The sequence below is a fragment of the Chlorocebus sabaeus genome, chromosome 23, assembly GCF_047675955.1.
Source record: "Chlorocebus sabaeus isolate Y175 chromosome 23, mChlSab1.0.hap1, whole genome shotgun sequence".
In the NCBI taxonomy this organism is placed as follows: Eukaryota; Metazoa; Chordata; class Mammalia; order Primates; family Cercopithecidae; genus Chlorocebus; species Chlorocebus sabaeus.
In genome coordinates, this window is record NC_132926.1 from 54,301,346 (window position 1) to 54,321,969 (window position 20,624).

The 20,624-nt window shown below is 38.2% G+C and overlaps 1 protein-coding gene across 1 annotated transcript in view; it reads right to left on the reverse strand.

The window, feature by feature from the left end:
- Positions 1 to 19,051, reverse strand: part of CCDC192 (coiled-coil domain containing 192) — a 254,994-nt gene extending 235,943 nt beyond the window's left edge. Inside the window, exons 1-2 of the mRNA XM_008014308.3 lie at positions 18,935 to 19,051; positions 14,211 to 14,262 (exon numbers count right to left, since the gene is read on the reverse strand). Coding sequence (XP_008012499.2) covers positions 14,211 to 14,262; positions 18,935 to 19,050 — 168 coding nt within the window. The 5' untranslated portion in view covers position 19,051. The remainder of the gene's footprint in view (positions 1 to 14,210; positions 14,263 to 18,934) is intronic.
- Between the last annotated feature and the right edge of the window lie 1,573 nt (positions 19,052 to 20,624).

A 20,624-nucleotide genomic window follows, 5' to 3' on the forward strand; every position in this document is an offset into this window, starting at 1 on the left:
GGACAAATGGGATCACATCAAGTTAAAAAGCTTCTATATAGCAAGGGAAATAATCAACAAAGTGAAGAAACAACCCACAAATGGGAGAAAATATTTGCAAATGACCCATCTGACAAGGCATTCATAACCAGAATATATAAGGAACTCAAACGATAAAAAAAAAAAAAAAAGCTAATACTCTTTTTAAAAATGAACAAAAGATCTTAATAGATATTCCTCAAAAGAAGACATACAAATGGCAAATATGCATATGAAGAAGTGTTTGACATCACTGATCATCAGAGAAATGCAAACCAAAACTACAGGAGATACCATCTCTCTCCAGTTACAATGGCCTTTATCCAAAAGATAGGCAATGACAAATGCTGGCAGGGATGTGGAGAAAAGGGAACCCTCATACACTGTTGGTGGAAATGTAAATTAGTACATCTACTATAAAGAACAGTATGGAGGTGATATGGTTTGAATTTGTGTCCCCACCCAAATCTCATGTTGAATTGTAATTCCCAATGTTGGAGGAGGAGCCTAGTGAGGGGTAATTGGACTATTGGAGCAGACTCCCCTTTGCTGTTCGCATGATAGTGAGTGAGTTTCCATGAGATCTGGTTGTTTAAAAGTGTGTGGCACCTCCCCCCTTTCTCTCTTCCTTCTGCTCCAGCCATGTGAGACATGTCTCCTTCTCCTTTGCCTTTTGCCATGATTGCAAGTTTCCTGAGGCCTCCACAGTCATGTTTCCTGTACAGCTTGTGGAACCTTGAGTCAATCAAACCTCTTTTACCTATAAATTACTCAGTCTCAAGTAGTTCTTTATAGAAATTCGAGAATGGGCTAAAATAGAAAATTAATACTGGGAGTGGGTCATTGCTATAAAGATACCTGAAAATGTGGAAGCAGCTTTGGGACTCAGTAATGGGCATAGGTTAGAAGAGTTTGGAGGGCTCAGAAGAAGACAGAAAGATGAGGGAAAGTTTGGAACTCCTAGAGACTAGTTGAATGGTTGTGATCAAAATCCTGATAGTGATATAGACAATGAAGTCCAGGCTGAGTTGGTCTCAGCTGGAGATAAGGAACTTATTGGGAACTGGAGTAGGGTAAGTTTTGTTATGTGTTAGCAAAGAGGCTGGAGGCATTGTGCCTCTGCTCTGGGAATATGTAGAATGGTGAACATGAGAGAGATGATTTAGGGTAGATTCTAAGCAGCAAAGCATTCAAGATACGCCCTGGCTGGTTCTAACAGCCTATGGTCATATGCATGAGCAAAGAAATGATCTGAGACTTAAACTAATATCTAAAAGGGAAGCAAAGTGTAAAAGTTTGAAAAATTTGCAGCCCAGCCATGTGGTAGAAAAGAAAAACCCATTTTCTGGGGAAAAATTCAAGCCAGCTACAAAAATTTGCATATGGAAAAAGGAGCCAAATGTTGATAGCCAAGATAATGGAGAAAACACCTCGAAGACATTTCAGAGAAATTCATGGCATCTCCTCCCACCATAGGCCTGGAGGCCAAGGAAGGAAGAATGGTTTCGTGACCAGGCCCAAGGTCCTGCTGCTCTGTACAGCCTCAGGACATGGTGCCATGCATTAGAGCCAATCCAGGTCTAGTCATCTTAAGGTTTGTATCTTAAAGGTCCTAAGATACCTATTGTTTCAGAGAGTACAAGTTGTAAGCGTTGGAGGCTTGCATGTGGTATTAAGCTTGTGGGTGCAGAATGTGAGAGTTGAGGCTTAGGAGCCTCTGCCTAGATTTCAGAGAATGTATGGAAAGGCCTGGATGTCCAGGCAGAAGTCTGCTGCAGGGCCAAAGCCCTCAAGGAGAACCTCTACTAGGGTAGTGTGGGGGAGAAATATGGGGTTGGAGCTTACATGCAGAGTCCCCACTGGGACACTGCCTAGTGGAGTTGTGAGAAGAGGGCCACCATCCTCCAGACCCTAGCACGGTAGGTCCACCAACAACTTGCACCATGCACCTGAAAAAACTGCAGGCACACTCAATGCCAGCCCATGAAAGCAGCTATGGGGGGCTGTCCCCTGCAGAACCACAGGGGCAGAGCTACCCAAGGCCTTGGGATTCTTCCCATTTCATCAGTGTTGCCTAGGATGTGAAACATGGAGTCAAAGGAAATCATTTTGGAGCTTTAAGATTTAATGACTGCCTTGCTGAGTTTTGAACTTGCATGGGGCCTTTAGCCCCTTTGTTTGGACTGATTTTTCCCTTTTGGAGTAGGAGTATGTATCCAATGCCGGTACCCCCATTGTATCTTGGAAGTAACTAACAGGTTTTGATTTTACATGCTCATAGGTAGAAGGGGCTTATCTTGTCTCAGAAGATACTTTGGACTGTAGACTTCTGAGTTAATGCTGAAATGATTTAAGACTTGGGAGACTGTTGAGAAGGGTTGATTGTAATTTGCAATGTGAGAAGGATGTGAGATTTGGGAGGGTGAGGGTGAAATGCTATGGTCTGAGTATCTGTCCCAGCACAAATCTCATGTTGAATTTTGTGATCCCCAATGTTGGAGGAAGAGCCTGGTGGGAGATGATTGGCTCAGGGGGGTGGACATCCCCCTTGCTGTTCTCATGATAGTGATTTCTCATGAGATCTGCTTGTTTAAAAAGCGTGTGTCACCTTCCCCCTCTCTTCCTCCCAATCTGGCCATGCTAAACGTGCCTCCTTCCTCTTCAACTTCCACCATGATTGTAAGTTTTCTGAGGTCTCCCAGCCATGCTTGCTGTACAGCCTGCAGAACCATGAGCCAATTGATCCTCTTTTCTTTATAAATTACCCAGTCTCAGGTAGTTCTTTAGAGCAATGTGAGAGTGGACTAATACAGGAGGTTTCTCAAAAAACCTAAAAATAGAGCTACCACATGATTCAGCAATCCCACTGCTTTGTATATATATAAAAGAAGGAAACAAGCATATTGAAGAGATACCTGCACTCCCATGTTTATTGCAGCACTATTCACAATAGCCAGGATTTGGAAGCAGTCTGTGTCCATCAACAGATGAATAGAAAAAGAAAATGTGGTAGATATACACTTTGGTGTACTGGTCAGCCATATAAAAGAATGAGATCCTGTCATTTTCAACAATATGGATGAAACTGGAGGACATTATGTTAGGTGAAATAAACCTGTCACATAAGGACAAACTTTGCATGTTCTCACTCACTTTTGGGAGCTAAAAATTAAAACAATTGAATCCATGGAGATAAAAAGCAGAAGGATGGATAACAGAAGCTGGAAGAGGGTGGGGAAGTGAGGATGGTTAATGGGTACAAAAATGTAGTTAGAGAAAATGAATAAGATCTAGTATTTGATAGCACAACAGGGTGAGTACAGTCAACAATAACTTATTGTACATTTAAAAATAATTTAAAAAGTATAATTGGATTGTTTGTAACACAAAGAAACTATAAAAGCTTGAGTTGATGGGTACCCATTTATCCTGTTGTGATTATTATATATTTATGCCTGTATCAAAACATTTCATCTCATGTGCCCCATAGATATATACACCGACTGTGTACCCATAACAATTAAAAATTGTAAAATATTTTTAACAAGACGATCCTCAAAACATGCTTCCCCTTGCCCAGTCTTCCCTGATCTAAACTTTCAGTTTCCAGAGGATGAGCAAGTTGCACATAAAACTTGATTTTATTCAAAACGTTAGTGCAGAGTAACCCTTAAACTCTACGGATATATATTTCTCTCCCCTTTTCACATTACCAAATTCCCTTCCTTCTATACATATGAACTCCTCAACACCCTCATAGAGAATAAAATGTGCCAGCACTACACAGCACAAATTAGTATGCTTGCCTCAAATTATGCCAGTTGTTAGGAACTTTTTGCCATTTGAAGGAGCCAAATGGAGAAAAAAATGTCATGGGTATCTGATGAAACAAATTTGGAGACACTCAAATGCTTCCATTTATAGAGGTTCTTTGCACCACTGGTGCCTCTTGGGGAAATTCTGAAAAACATTCTGTCTGTAAACAATCTGTTTCAGTGCCACATGTTTTCTAAATTTCTTTGCCTGTTGACATTTTACAAAATTAAAAGAACACATTTGCATGAAGACAGGACCTTTTGTTTCTTATACATCTACACTATCATATAAATTAAAAATGAAATAGGTCATCTTGCCCAGTTGTTTGTGAAGGATAATTTTCTAAAGGACACTTCCCAGATATTTGTCCAACCTCATTTTAAATCACTAAGATCTTTTTTATGGCCTCTGCTCTCAAGTTAAATAGCACTTATTATTAAAGTGAGAACTTCTGGAGATAATGCTTCCTTCTTAGGTTTAATTCTGTTTTTTGTTTCTTCTTTTTTTTTAAGTCTAACTTTATATTGCTGTGATTTTCTGGTCTCAAGATAGTTCTAAAACTTTTCCCAGGCACATAATATGATTTTACTTCCACAAGCCTGAAGTTGTTTGGGACCATGTGACTTCTTTGGCTGATGAAGGAGTGCAGAAATTTTATGTGTAACTTCTGGATAGAGCTCTCACAATGACAATTTTCACCCTCCTTCCTATTGCTGCCCAGATTGCAGAAGTGCATTCCCAGATGAAGCGTGCATCCGGAGAGTTCTCTAGAGACCTTCTGCTTCCCAACTTTAATGGGTTTTATGAAGGAGAAATAAACTATTAAGGTAAATAAAATATTAAGACTTTAGTCAATTGCAGCAGATAATGTTAAAAAAATTAACGATAATCAAATTAAATTAATTGAAATTTTGATCTTTCTTGATATCAGGCAAAAAAAAATCCCAATTACAAGGATACTATTGCTACTACCTTTCTATGCACTGCTTGAGCTGAAATCTTCAGAAGCACTTTTCTGCAGAGAATTTAGGCTACACTATTTAAATTGGGTGAATATGGTTACATAGGGGCAGGGAACAGAATGGGAACAGGAGAGATAATGTGGATAAATAAGATCTGGGAAAATAACATTACTTACCTTTAGTAGAAGAATCTAGAAATAAAGATTCAATTTACATACTATTTGTGTTCTTTTGTGGCAAAAAGTAAATTCTTAAAATTGAATATATGAACATTGCAATGATTTGTTAAATAAAATATTTTGCTTCCCTAAGGTTTGCAAGCAGATATTCATTTAATTTCTTTTATGTATTAAGAAAGATTTCTCTAAAGGGCTGTCAGTTACAATGACAGTTTCTATTCATATTTTTTTGTCTTGCCTTCAGTGATAACACTATAGCAGTTTAATATTTCTTATCAATTTCTATTCACACAGCCTCATTCATTAGGTTATGATTTATTCTGATCTTTGTGATTGTATGAGGTTAGGGTTCCAGGAAACAGAGTCTGAAAGAGAGATTTGGCTGCAGAAGGCTTATTGCAGATAGCCCCTATGAAAGAAGGAGAGAAGGAAAAATACAGCAGAGGCTTCAGCCAATTCCAAGGGGAGATATGGAGCTAGGCTAGCCCTTCAAAACTGTTCCCAATCAAAGCAAGGAGGTCACATCTATGGCCCTGCATTGGAAGTCATTGAATGAAGGTTAATCCTGTGAAGGAGGTGGGGCAGGTAATTCTGGTAAATTGCAGCTCCCTCAGCTGAGGGAAATTTCTAGAGACTTAGCTGTGAGTCATCAGCAGCCAAAAATTAAATTCAAAATGGATTATAGACCTAAATATAAAAAGAGAAATTTCCTGGGCACATACAACCTATCAAGAATAAAGCATGAAGAAATAGTAAACCTGGACTGACCAATAACAAATAACAAGACTGAATCAGTAATAAAAATCTTCCATCAAAGAAAATCTCAGGACCTGACAGCTTCACTGCTGAAATCTACCAAACATTTAAAGAAGAACTAATATAAATTCTTCTTAAACTATTCCAAACAATTGAAGTGAAGAAAATTCTTCCTAACTCAGTCTATGAAGTGAGCATTACCCTGATACAAAACCAGGCAAGGACACAACAAACAAGAAAACTACAGGCCAGTATTCCTGATGAACATAAAGGCAAAAATCCTCAACAAAATGCTAGCAAATCCAATCCAACAGCACATCAAAAAGACTATTCATCATGATTAAGTGGGATTCATACCAGGGATACAAGGAGAGTTCAACATTCACAAATCAATAAACATTACTCATTACATCAACAGAACGAAGGCCAAAAACATATGATCATTTCAACAGATGCCAAAAAAAAAAAAAAAAAAAAGCATTTGATGAAATGCAACATCCCTTCATGATAAAAACTCTCAACAAATTTGGTATAGAAGGAATGTGCCTCAGCACAATAAAGACCTTATATGATAAGTCATATCTAATATCATACTGAATGGAGAAAAGTTGAAAACAGTTTCACTAAAATCACAAGACAAGGATGCCCACTTTTACCAATTTTATTCAACATAGTACTAGAAGCCCTAGCCAGAGCAATTAGGCAGTAGAAAGAAATACAGGGCCTTCAAACTGTAAAGGAAGAAATCACATTATTCTTATTTACAGATGACATGGTCTTTTGTATAGGAAACTTCAAAGACTTCACACAAAAACAGATCTTTACAATAAAAACTACCAAACATTGATGAAAGAAATGGGGACACAAATAAATGGAAAGATTTCTCATGTTCATGCACATATATTAATATTGTTAAAATGTCTTCACTATCTAAAGAAATTTACAGATTAAATGCAATCCCTATCAAAATACCAATGGTATTCTTCACAGAAATAGATAAAACAATCCTGAAATTTGTATGGAACCACAAAAGACCCCAAATAGCCAAAGCAATCTTGATCAAATAGAACCAAGCTAGAAGCACACTACCTTACTTTCAAATATACTGCAAAGCAATGATAAACAAAAAGCATGCTACTAGCATAAAATACGGAAATCCACACATTTACAGCCAACTGAGCTTCAACAAAGTTGCCAATAATACACACTGAGGAAAGGACTGTCTCTTCAATAAATGGTGCTTGAAAAACTGGACATCCACATGCAGAAAAATGAAACTAGTCTCTTATCTCTTCCAACTTACAGAAATCAACTAAAAATGGATTAAAGACTTAAATGTAAACCTGTAACTATGAAACCAGTAGAATAAAATATCAGGAAAATGCTTTGTGAGATTGGTATGGGTGAGCATTTTTTGAATAAGACCTCAAAAACACGTGTAACAAAAGCAAAATTAGACAAATGGGATTACATCAATTTGAAAAGCTTCTGTATTGCAAAGAAAGCAATCAACATAGTGAAGAAACAACCTACAGAATGGCAGAAAATATTCACAAAGTATGCATCTGACAAGGGGTTAATAACCAGAATATATAAGGATCCTGAACAACTCAATAGCAAAAAAAAAAAAAAAAAAAAAACCTAATAATCTGATTAAAAATGAGCAAAAGACCTAAAACAGACATTTCTCAAAAGACAAATTGCTAACACGTGTATTTTTTAAATGCTCAACTTCACTAATTGGGACAATGAAAATCAAAACCACAATGAGATATAATCTCGCCCTAGTTAGAATGGATATTATCAAAAAGACAAAAAATAATGAATGCCAGTGAGAGCGTGGAGAATGGGAGATTCTTATATATTGTTGGTGGGAATGTAAATTAGTACAACCACTGTGGAAAAGAGTAGGGAGGTGCCTCAAAAATTAAAAATAGAACTACTGGCCAGGCACAGTGGCTCACGATTGTATTCCCAGCACTTAGGGAAGCCAAGGCAGATGGATCACTTGAGGTCAGGAATTGAAACCCTATCTCTACTTTAAAAAAAGTACAAAAATTATCAAGGCATGGTGGCATGTGCCTGTAGTCCCAGGTACTCAGGAGGTTAAGGCAGGAGAATCACTTGAATCTGGGAGGCAGAGGTTGCAGTGAGCCAAGACTACACCACTGCACTTTAGCCTGGGTGACGGAGTGAGATTCTATCGATAAATAAATAAATAAAACTACCATATGATCCAATAGCCCCACTACTGGGTATATATCCAAAGGAAACGAAATTAGTATGTCAAAGAGACATCTACACACTCATGTTTATTGCAACACTATTCACAATAGCAAAGATATGAACTCCAACTAAGTGTCCATCAATGGATGAATGACTAAAGAAAATGTGATTACTTACACAATAGAATACTATTCAGCCACAGAAATGACTGAAATTGTGTCATTTGTAACACAGGTGGACCTGGAGGACATCATGATAAGTGAAATAAGCCAGAAAGACAAATACGGCATAATCTTACTTATATGTGGAATCTAAAAAAATTGATTTCATAGAATAGAGAATAAAATAGGGGTTACCAGAGGCTGAGGAAGGTCGGGGAGATGGTGGTATAGGGGGTTAAATACAAAGTTATAGCTAGATAGGAGGAATAAGTTCTAGTGTTCCACTGCAAAGCAGAGTAACTGTAGTTAACAATAATACATTTATATATTTCAAAATAGCTAGAAAAGAGGTTTTTAATGTTCTTAGCAAAGAAATGATAAATGTCTGAGGTAATAGATATGCTAATTATCCTAATTTGATCACTACACATGACATACGCATATTAAAACATCATACTCTACCCCATAAATATGTACAATTATTATGTGTCAATTACTTTTTAAAAGATGAAAACAACAGGAAAAAATTTCTAAGAGTATAACATTCCTAGAATAAAAATTAGAAAAAATATTTTGTAACCTCGGGCAAAGATTTTTTTAGATCAGATGTCAAAAGCATGGTCCATGAAAATACAAATTGATAAATTAGATATCATCAAAATAAAAAACTTCTGTTCATCTACAGGCATTACTAAGAGAATTACAAAACCAAGTACAGACAGGAGAAAATACTTGCACAATATATATGAGATGGAGTTTTGCTCTTGTTGCCCAGGCTGGAGTCCAATGGTGCGATCTCGGCTCACCACAACCTCTGTCTCCCGGGTTCAAGTGATTCTCCTGCCTCAGCCTCCTGAGTACCTGGGATTACAGTCATGTACTACCATGCCCAGCTAATTTTGTATTTTTAGTAGAGATGGCGTTTCTCCATGTTGGTCAGGCTGGCCTCGAACTCCCAACCTCAGGTGATACGCCCACCTCAGCATCCCAAAGTGCTGGGATTACAGGTGTGAGCCACTGCACCCAGCCACAGAATGACTAAAATTTTAAAGGCTGGCCTTCGTAGACTTGCAAAGAATGTAGATGAACTAAAATTTTCATGCATTGCTGGTGGGGATGTTAAATGATACAATGACTTTGGAAAAGAGTTTAGCAGGTTTTTTAAAAGTTAAAAGTACACCTACCATATGAATCTACCGTTCCACGCTTGTGTATTTTCCCAAGAGAAAAAAAAGCATACGTCTATACAAAGACTCATGCATGAATATTCATAGAAGTCTTATTTTTCAGAGCCTAAACCTGGAAATAATCTAAATGTCAGTCAACAGACAAAGGATTGTCTTAGTCTGTTGTGTGCTGCTCTAAAAGAATATCTGAGGCTGGGTAATTTGAAAAGAAAAGAGGTTTATTTGGCTCATGAATCCGTAGGCTGTACAAGAAGCATGGTGTCAGCATCTGCTTGGTTTCTGGAGGATCTCAGACTGCTTCCACTAATGGTGGAAGGAGCAGGAATGTGCAGATATCACAGGGTGACAGAGGAAGCAAGGAGACAATGCAGGGAGGTGCCAGACTCCTTTTAACAATCAGCTTATTGAGAACTCACCCCCAAGGGAGGAGGATGTTAATCTATGCATGAGGGATCCACCCCAATGACCCAAACACCTCCCATTAGAACTCCCTCTAACACTAGAGATCAAAGTTCAACATGAGATTTGATGGGGACAAACAAACCATATCCAATCTGTAGAAGGGATAGACAAATTGGTACCTCCAATACAATGGGAAATTATTCTGCAATAATAATGAGTTATCGATATACACTACAACATAGATAAATTTCAAAACTATTTTTCTAAGTGAAAGGAACCAGTAAAAAAGGGTACATTCTGTATGTCTCCGTTTATAAAAATCTCCAGGAAATGCTTGAGGGGTGGGGGCAGGTGGGGAGAGGCAGGTGGGGGAATTCCTAAGGCGCATGAGTAACTTTTGAGGGTGGTAGATAGGCTCATTATCCTGATTGTGGCGGTAGCTTCACATGGTATCAAAACTCATCAACTTGTATACTTTAAATGTGTCAATTATGTCTTAGTAAAGCTGAAAGAGAGAGAAAGAAAGGAGACGCAAAACAAAAAGTTTTGAGATGTAATTTCTTACCTATTAGAGTGGTAAAAAAATTAACCTTTTTCCCAGAACAGCAACAAATCTTTTATTTAAATATAGGTACACATACAATTCTATATTGTTCTCATCTTAACAATAAAGAGTGATATCTCCTTTAAATCACTTATTTAAAACACAAATGACATATTGATAACATTGATTCATTAACATTTTGAAAGTTTGTTCATCAAAGGAAAGAATCTTTTGAAAGTCATCTTAGAATGTTAAAATTTATAGATACCAGAAATATGGCCAACTGTATGTTTCCAGCAAAACTAATAGCATATTACACTAAGTATTAAAAGAACAACAGAATTTATATAATTTGACACAACTAAGACACTGCTTGCTTTCCCCAACTTAATCAAATATAACATCTTTTAGCTACTTTAAGGTAACTTTGTAAAACTGAGTTTTTGTATAGTGGGCTATGATTTGATCTTACCAATTAAAAACCAGAAAGTGCTTTCATTATCTTTGGCACTTAAAATCGTGATTCTTTAATAAAGTCATCACTAAATTACTACTTGAAAGTTAAAGGGCTTATGGGATTTTATAATAAGCCTAGTTTTGCACACCGAGTAAAATACTTCATATATATTCTAGAGCTAATGAAGTCACACCCATAGTCTTACTTTTAGATGTGCCACTCCACATAACCAATGACATTATATGTTTTACATTGCTCATTTCTATGCATCTAGATTCTCAGAAATAGTTCAGAGGGAGCAGTCCCGATCCTATTTAGGCCAACCCTTCTTGCAATAGAATTATTATTTCCTAAACAGTTTCAAATAAGATAATTTATATGCACTAGCTATTCTGTCAGAAGATGTTAAAATGCAGCAAAAGCAATAAACAACATTCAAATTCTCCAGCAGGCCCAAGGTATAGATAGGGTTGAGATAAATGGGGACTACCTGGCACCTGAGAGTGAATTTAAGTAAAGTCTTACTAGATTATCCCATCAGGTTCCTGCGACAAAGTAAACACATATTCTTTGATCACTTAACATCCAGAGCTCCTTGAATCTCCCCAAATCTCAATTTCTAAACTGGTAATAATAATAATAGGAAGAAAATTATCAATATAATAATGACGATGCCAGACACCACCCTCATGTGCTGCTCTACAGATTCAGAGGGACAGGGAATTTCAACCACCAGCTACTATGCCTGGAGCTCAGTCTGTTTGTTTTATTTCAAATGATATAGATTGAGAGTCATTTTGATGTCTGAAATTTTGTCCCAGAGATTAGTAGAGCCCAGTCCTTTCTCTAGGAATGCACAATTTACCAACAGAGTTCAAAAGTCAAAGTAGATTCAGAGAATGGTGCACTAAAGGCAAATAAAGAACCACCAAGACACAAAGGCAGAGAGCGCGGGGTTAGTTCTGCTTGGTGGTCAAGAAATCTTCAAAGACTTGAAAAGATTTTCTCATCTCTGGCTTCTCAACCAAAACTAAAAGCAATTATTTAAAAGAGGCAACTGAGATCCACCACCTGCAATTTGGTTCCTCACGATTCACAGCAGAATTCATTCTGCTGAGTTCTGTGCTCTGTGAGTTCCATGACTTAAAAGGGACTGTGTTGTGAAGGGAGGCAGCAGTAATCATGGATATCACTACCACCTTGAGGTCTCTAATCCCAACTCCCTCCAGCTAAATGTATTTCTTTAGAAATATTTTTTAAAAAAATCAGAAACTGAAGAAGAACCAGTTCCTTCAAGCCCCAGGGATCCCAACCTTGCCAAATGTAAATTAGAAGAGGATGGATTTGGAACTCCAGGAAGCTAACTGGAGCCCTGGGTAGAAATCCTAAAGGTAGTAGGTAATTGGCACCTTGTCCTTTTCAGTATAGGTACTGCCCACGAGAGGGTTACCTCTAGGGTGCTGGTTGATTAGCATCCTTAAAAGACAGGGCAGTTAAGTAAAGATTGGTGACCTGAAGAGTCCCATGTACCAAATTCAAGGGTCCCCACCAACCAGAGAAAAACTGTTTTCATATGGTCCAGTGAGGGACACTCTTTGGGCAACAGTATCATAAACAGCTCCATTAAATGAAGCAAAACTTCATTATCAGGTTTTCTTGCTTAAAAAAAGCAACATAAGATTAAATTATCACTAGAGTTAGAAAATACATTTTTAATTGAAACCAAACTAATTTGATTTGCCTTTGGCTAATATTTATTCAAGAGAAACTCTCTTTCTGAAAATTATTATACATTTGAGAGCTATGTCCAGTTTGTTTAGGACCAGGTAAAATGAACTACACTGAGAAGAGAGATGTTAACATTTTATGATCAAAAATAATTGCACAGAAGTGAGATTCTAGATATTTAACTCACAAGAGAATCAATTGTTCTTAACTGGTGATAAGGTTTGGATCTGTGTCCCTGTTCAAATCTCATGTTGAATTATAATTTCCAATGTTGGAGGAAGAGGCCTGGTGGAAGCTGATTGGATCATGGAGGCAGTTTCTTGTGAATGGTTTAGTATCATCCCTTGGTGCCTTGGTGCTGTTCTCATGATGGTGAGTTTTCAGGAGATTTGGTTGCTAAAAAGTGTGTAGCATCGGTCCTCTCTCTCTCTCTTACTACTCCCACTGTGTGAGATGCCTCGCTAACCCTTTGCTTTCTGCCATAACTGGAAGCTTCCTAAGGCCTCCCCAGAAGCAGAAGCCACTATGCTTCCTTTATAGCCTGCAAAACCACGAGCCAATTAAATACGTTTTCTTTATAGATTACCCAGTCTCAGGTATTTCTTTAGAGTGGTGCGAGAATGAACTAATACAGCTAGTGATGCTGGGATTGCAAGGGAGCGGTAGGCCAGAACTGCTGAATCCAGAAAGAAATAGAGAAATTAAAGAACAAAGTCCCCTGGCCCGCAGGGAAACCCAGTGGAATGCTATCAATTCAAAATAACCATGCTCCTGTACACTCTCAGGCACTTAACCATTTTCACATCCCAAAAATCTTATTTGAAGTAGACTAGTTAAGTCTCATTATCTTCATTCTACAGATGAAAAGTAAAGTTTGGAGAGTTTAAATGACTTGGCTGTCATCACACAGGTTGGAGATGGCAAATTTTGGCCTCATTCCAAGTCTTTTGATTCCTAGTCTGTAATTTTTCTCCATGCTACACTGCCTCTATATTAGAGCTGAAAAGATTATTCCAGAAATATCTCTGGTGGAGTCCAGAGGGTCTTCAACCTGAATCAAAGGAGATTGGGGAAATATAGACAGCTATTTTTTTTCTTTTTAAAGAGAAATCCTCAAACTTACATAAAAGTAGGGAACTGGTATAATAATCTTCTGTGTACCCATCACCCAACTCCAGCACCTCTCAGCAACCCACAGTTTCACTGGAGGCCTAGGGAGGGACCCAGTGGTGCTCAAGTAGAAAGGACCCAACTTTTCCAAGACATAATGGAGCTCATGGTGGAAGAAGTCTTCAAGGGTCAGAGTGACTTGAAAGAGAAGAAAACTAGATATATCTGGAATAGACTGTGATTTAAACCTAAGTCTAGCTAAACCAAATAGTATGTTGTACCCAATGTGTATCATTCATGTGTGAATTCCAGGATTTCCTCATACACAAGCTGACACTTCAAAAAATAGCCCACGATGTCTATAGTATTGTAGGGCCACAGAGAGCATTGTGGCATTTATTACATGTCAAAATAAGAAAGGCCATGCCACATCATGTCTAACTTTTCCAAAGCTCCAGTAACATCCCATAGTTACCACTCCACTCCACTTTACCTCAATCTTCTACTTGGAAAACAACTTTCTATGTTTTATTTCTAAAATCTTTACCAGTAAAACGTGAAAACTAAACAATATCAAGAAAACGTCAATATTAATTAAAGAAGTTAGTTTCATTACCTACAACGATTTTTTAAATAAAGAATTTATGCAAACTTCATTTCTTACCGATACTTTGTTTTCTTGTTGTGTATCTGACTCTAAACTTCCAGACGTCATGCTGAAATAAAGTAAAAGTTTAGAATTCCAAAATTTTATTTCAGGCACTCATGTGCGCACACACACCCCCGCACCTACATTGAATAGATCATTACACTGTAACATTTAAAGTAAATTTTCTAAAGTATTTCCTCCAAATGTCAATTTCTGGACATTTCTAAAGGAAATAAAAATAGTGGAATGTAAACTTTACTCGCAGAAGATAAAATAGCCTTTAAAGGTTCTCTTGAGAATAAGTACTCTGAACAGTACAATCTGTTCTGAAAACCTGAAAAATCTGGTATTTCAACTGAAAAAAAAAAAAAGTGGAGAGAAGAAAGCATAACCTCATAAGAATCAGCAGACGTGGAGAATTCTTTGTCTCCTACACTGTTCTCTCTCTCTCTTCTCTCTCTCTCTGTCTCCTGGATCATTTCCATTAGCTTATAAACATGTTGTTATTTATCATGCCTAGAGCCTTCTTACTGCTTTAGTTTCCACTTGATTATACTAACCTCTTCTGCTTTTCAGGTTACAGAAGAACGATATTCTCACTGTCTCCAATTCCTCCCCTTCTATTTTTCTTTCTTTTTTTCTAAAGCCACTGTAATTCGACTAGTGCCACTACTAGTACCACTCCACAGAAACTGCACTTGTCCAATTCACCAAAGATCTCTGCATTCTTATACCCAGTGATTATTTTTCACAACTCACCTTAACATCTTTTGACATGACTCATCATTCTCTCTTTGAAATACTTTCTTCACTCAGTTCCCAGTACATCCCAGGGCCCTGGAATATTTTTCTCTAAGTCTATCCACTTGGCTTACTCTTCCTTCCTTCTTGTCTTTTCTCAAATGTCACCACTTCAGTGGGACCTACCATATGTATCTTATTTAAAATTTAACCCCTCACCTCATCACCATACTCTTTTCTCTGTAATACTTATCACATTCTAACATGCTATATAGTTTGCTTATTTATTATATTTTTTATGTCATCTCCCAACTGAAAATGTAAACTCCTTGAAGATAGGAAATTTTTTCTGTTCTTTTTGTTACTCTACCCTCAGCCTCTTGAAGAAGGATAGGATGGTTAACAAATATTTGTTGAATAAATAAATGAATTATCTAATAAATCTCATAGATTTAATAGATTCCTTTCTGTTGTTGCCAATCAATAAAACCTTACTTTTTTTTTTCCCCCTGAGACGGAGTCTTGCTCTGTCACTCAGGCTGGAGTACAATGGCACAATCTTGGCTCACTGTCTCCGCTTCCCGGATTCAAGTGTTCCTCATGCCTCAGCCTCCCAAGTAGCTGAGACTACAGGCACCCACCACCACGCCTAGCTAATTTTTGTATTTTTGGTAGAGACAGGGTTTCACCATGTTGGCCAGGATGGTCTTGATCTCTTGACCTCGTGATCCGCCCACCTTGGCCTCCCAAAGTGCTGGGATTACAGGTGTGAGCCACCACGCCCAGCCAATAAAGCCTTACTTTTAAATTCCTAGGTACTTTTATTATTTCTTATACCACTATCTTCCTCATGAATGTATAGTTTTATTTCCATATGTCTGTGCACATTTCTCTCTTTTACTTACTTTTCAAAAAATTTGAAATCATTTACAAATGTTCATAAAGTAATCAGTGACTACTGAATAAAATTAATTAAGTTCTCACTTACTGGAAGGAGACACTGGGGCTCTAAGAGATGTAATTGCTTTTCTCACATGACACCCAGATCAGCAAAAAAACCAGTATTTTGGTACTTTCTACTTGACAACACCTCTTTATCATGAAATGGAAAACAAACCCTTGGTCATCACAGTTGCTGGACAAACCAACAAATGGCTTTAAAGGATCTTAATAAACTGAGCCCTCTAACAAATTTTATCTTCTATCAGTGAAACTCACGAAACTGATGTTTTCCCTCAACTGAACGGCCTAATAGTCCAGAGTGTGTGTTTATCCTTTTCTTAGTTGTTTCCTCCGGCCAGAACACTCATACTCTCTTCTCTGCTTGTTGAAATCTTACATGTCTTCACACCATAACTCAAATGCTGCCTCTCCCTGAAGGCCCTCTGACCCTACCAGTCAGAAGTATTTCTTGCCTTTATATTGCACAAGCAGGTTTTGGGCATCCACCTCTTGCAGCCCTTATTATGGTTCATGATGTATGTGATTATTTCTCTACCTGTGTTTTGCATTTCTCAGTAACACCCTCATAGGGGACAAAGGCTGTGCTTCGTGTATTTTTTATGCTGGGCAAGAAAGTCATTTTCAGTCACTGAATGAAACCAAACAAAACAAAATATGTGAGTGCAATATCCTTATGTGCATACTCAGATGTGCCACAAATGCATCACAGAAAGTACAATTTGAGACTACTTTTAAAAAATAATGCCTGAAACAAAACTGGTGATTTAAAAATGAGAACTTTGTCTGCCTGACAATTATATTTAAAGGTCATGAGTCATGGCCTCAGAGTAACCATGGTAACCCACATACACAGGAGAAGTCATGTTGTACAATAATTAAGGGGGGAAGAAAGCTTTAGAAAGCCTATTAGCTTTGAGATAAAGACAACATATAATTAATAAATGTGTTTATGAAGTTTGTTTTTTATTGCATTGTTTTCTTACTTCAGGGTTCACTGGAAACCTGGAAAAACTTCTTTAAATTTCTACTGGCGGGGAGTAATGAGATGACATATCAACCTTGCATAGTTTTTTTCTCAGTGTGTTATAAGAACATTGAAATTTCCTCCTTTAAATGAAATGTCTTTCTATCTGGTTTCTAAACTTTTTATTTCATGCTTTTTATGTCAAATTGGAGGATTAATTAGTCACAATTAGTCTGGGTAAATAAAGGATTTTAATAAAATTGGTGAGAAAATACAGCTATTGAGCACTTAATTTTTATAAGAGAAGATTTCCTGGGAAAATTCTGTTTTGTTCCTTAGATTAATTACATCCAGGGCCTAACTCTCCCTTACTTAGACAAAGTAGGAGCAAGTTTCCATTCATTTTATGTAAACTGTGGAGAAGGTCTGTTTCAAGGGCATGAGAAGAGAAAAGTGGAAGGAAAAGGAGAAGGAAAGGCAAACAAGACACACGGGACCAGTTTGTTCCTGCTTAGAAGTGAAGAAGCTGAACTGAAGTCACCTACAGATCAACACGAATAGTGTGACACTCCCCTGCCTCCTACCTCAAAAGCCCAGCTTTCTACCTGCACAGAACACTCAACTCCACACACCAGGAGTAAAAAACACTAACAATAATTTACAGAGAGAGCAAAGTCCTGCTTTTCACTTAGTTTTTCTGCTGAATGTATACTGGGCTATTCATCTGAAAGTTGTTCATCACAGGGCATTTTCCCTCCATTTGGTAACTTTATGTTCAATTCTCCAATTGCCTACATATTGATATGTTGTCTCTTCAGCTGCTTTGTTCTGGGAAATTAAAAGGAAATGAGTGTTTGCTAAATTTCATTAGCTTTAATAAATGGAAAAAGCCTTACTCCCTCCCATAGATTATTTAATTTTTGAGGCTTATGGAATCCTTTGCGCAAATAAACAACATTTTACATAAAATCTTAGATTTCTGAGTTTCTCACATCATCCACAGACCATAGACCCAAGGTGAAAAGCAAATAAAAACAAGGCTCGCACATTCACATAAGGAAAACATGTTTTAAAACTTAACAAAGCAGGCCAGGCACAGTGACTCATGCCTATCATCCCCGCACTTTGGGAGGCCAAGGTGGGCAGATCACCTGAGGTCAGGAGCTCAAGACCAGCCTGGCCAACATGGTGAAACCCTGTCTCTACAAAAATACAAAAATTAGCCAGGTATGATGGCAGATGCCTGTAATCCCAGCTACTCGGGAGGCTGAAGTGGGAGAATCGCTTGAACCCGGGAGGCAGAAGTTGCAGCGAGCCAAGATTGCTCCATTGCACACCAGCCTGGACAACAGAGTGAGACTCTGTTTCAAAAACAAACAAACAAAATAAAACCGAAAACTTAAAACCAGAACCATGGTTGCATGTGAACATCCCACAAGGATACTGCCTTATAGGATGTAACTCCTGCTACAGAGATGTGGTCAACTCTCACTCAAGATTTAAAAGAAAATTGTAAATGGAAGATATTTCCACATTTGAAAGGGAAATGAGTATGGTGTCAACATGCAAAATTTCTAGTAATTAAATGCAGATCAGTTAGAGAAGTGAACTGTACTTCCATATTTCTAGCCAGCATTGATCTAGATTTTTATGTGGGGAACCTGTAGAGGAGGAATGACCCAGCTTTTTGTGTGTGCATATTTTGGCAAGAGGGTAGTGAAGATGACATTTCATTTCAACTGTAAGAAAGCTGGCTTCAAACCCTCCCCCTTCCCACATCAGTAAAATGGCTGTGGTGGGTGAGTGTGTGATTTTTAGAAGACCAAGTAAGGGACAATTTATTTGTTCAACAAATATTTATTGAACTCCTACTGTGTGTCAGGCCATGCCCTATGATCTGGGAAGACAGCAGCTTTCAAAGAAAGGGGTCACTCTCCAGGAAAGGATAAAAAACTGTCTGTTGTTATTCCCCAGACTTTAAAGAAAGATTTTCTTTGAAGTACTGAGTGAAAGCTACTTTATCCAGGAATTCCCATTAATTATTTTGGGATGAGAGGAGCTGGGAACTCACCTGCTTCTCTCTGGGGTGTCAGACTCTGGGACCACAGATTTCTTGCTATAGCATTGTCCCATCTCAAGCCAGGCCCACTGGGATCCCTTATCCCTGGGACAGACGTCAACAGGCATCATTCCTTAGAGTTTTAGAATCCCTGCTATTGCTCTGCTGTCCCTTGTTGCTAGGCTACCACAATGGCTGTGGAAAAGACAGTTAACTTCCCAAAGAAAAAAATCTCGGTTACAAAGCCGCAGTAACCTCTCAAAACATCTCACAAATCAGATCCAGGCATGAGAATAGGTGAAGAATCACCACATAGTCATCATTTCTCTAAAACTCATTCAAAGTGGAACAGAAACAGTGGTTTTGTGCTCAAACCAAGGCATGTTTACATCCAGAACCAATGCTAAGGAAACAGCCACACTGCTGTCTGAGAGGGGTGCACACCCAGAAATGCATTGGTTTACAGGCAATCAGTAATTTCACCACAAACCAACCCCTTATTGTGATGATCTGCTTTCCCTGGGACCAGAAGACCCCACCTGGCCATATTCTCATGAAAGCTTCTTTCCTAACACAGGATTGTACAAGTGATTCATTGTGCCTGAGTAGCTGGTATTTTGCTCATTGTTCACCTGCAGCCACTGCTCCAACTTCCCTGTCCAAAGACACCACCTACTTTCTCCCAGCCAGTTGCTGCATCTCTTCCTGGATGCCTTTGTAGACCAGGTGAACCTGTATCCACTTCACTTTCCGCTCTGACAGGAAGTACATGTAGGATCCCTGCAGTCGACAGCTAAGAATCACTCCTGGATTTTGGTCTGTATGTGCTGGAGTCACCCAACCTAGTCACACTGTTCATCCTAAAATAAATTGGATTGGCATGACAGCAATGTTTCTAATCACAGAATTTGTTTCTAGGGTTAGAGCATTATAGAGCATACAATAGTAACAGGAATGAATATTAAGGCTTATCTATTAAAGAGTATAATTAGCATTTACTTCTTCAACAAAACTTCAAGTGACCCAGCTCCTCAGTAAAACAACCCTATGAATAAAATTAAGAACTATTGAGCAGTTGTTGTTCTGGATAGAAAAGCCAACACTAAATGGGTAGTTGTGGAAAGACAAGGATTGGGCAATTGGCCTAGCATGTAGTTAGCAGCCTGTTGGGGATCAGAAATCATCTTACCTCTCTATGCTTTGGATTTGTTACTTTAAGAAAGAACCAAATTAACCAGGCATGGTGGTGGGCGCCTGTAGTCCCAGCTACTCGGAAGGCTAAGGCAGGAGAATGGCATGAATCTGGGAGGTGGAGCTTGTAATGAGCCGAGATTGCGCCACTGCACTCCAGCCTGGGCAATAGAGCGATACTCTATCTCAAAAAGAAGAAAAAGAAAGAACCACTTGAACTATTTCTGTCATCCCTTCCAACTCTAACATTTTGTTCTGTTTCTTTAGCTCATCTCATTAAAAGAAAAAAAGACAACCACAGACCCACAGAGTAGACTACACTTTAGTGCATTTTAGAGGAAATGTCCAGATGTTCACCGTGTAGTTGCAGTCATAATATTTTATAAAAGAAAAGTCATTTCAATAATGGCTGGTGAAAGGCACTGTAGGCACTAATTATTTGTAATGGTTATTAATCTTATCATGCATCTAGCTGATCAAAAAGAGAGGTGGAGAGATATGGCTAGTACAA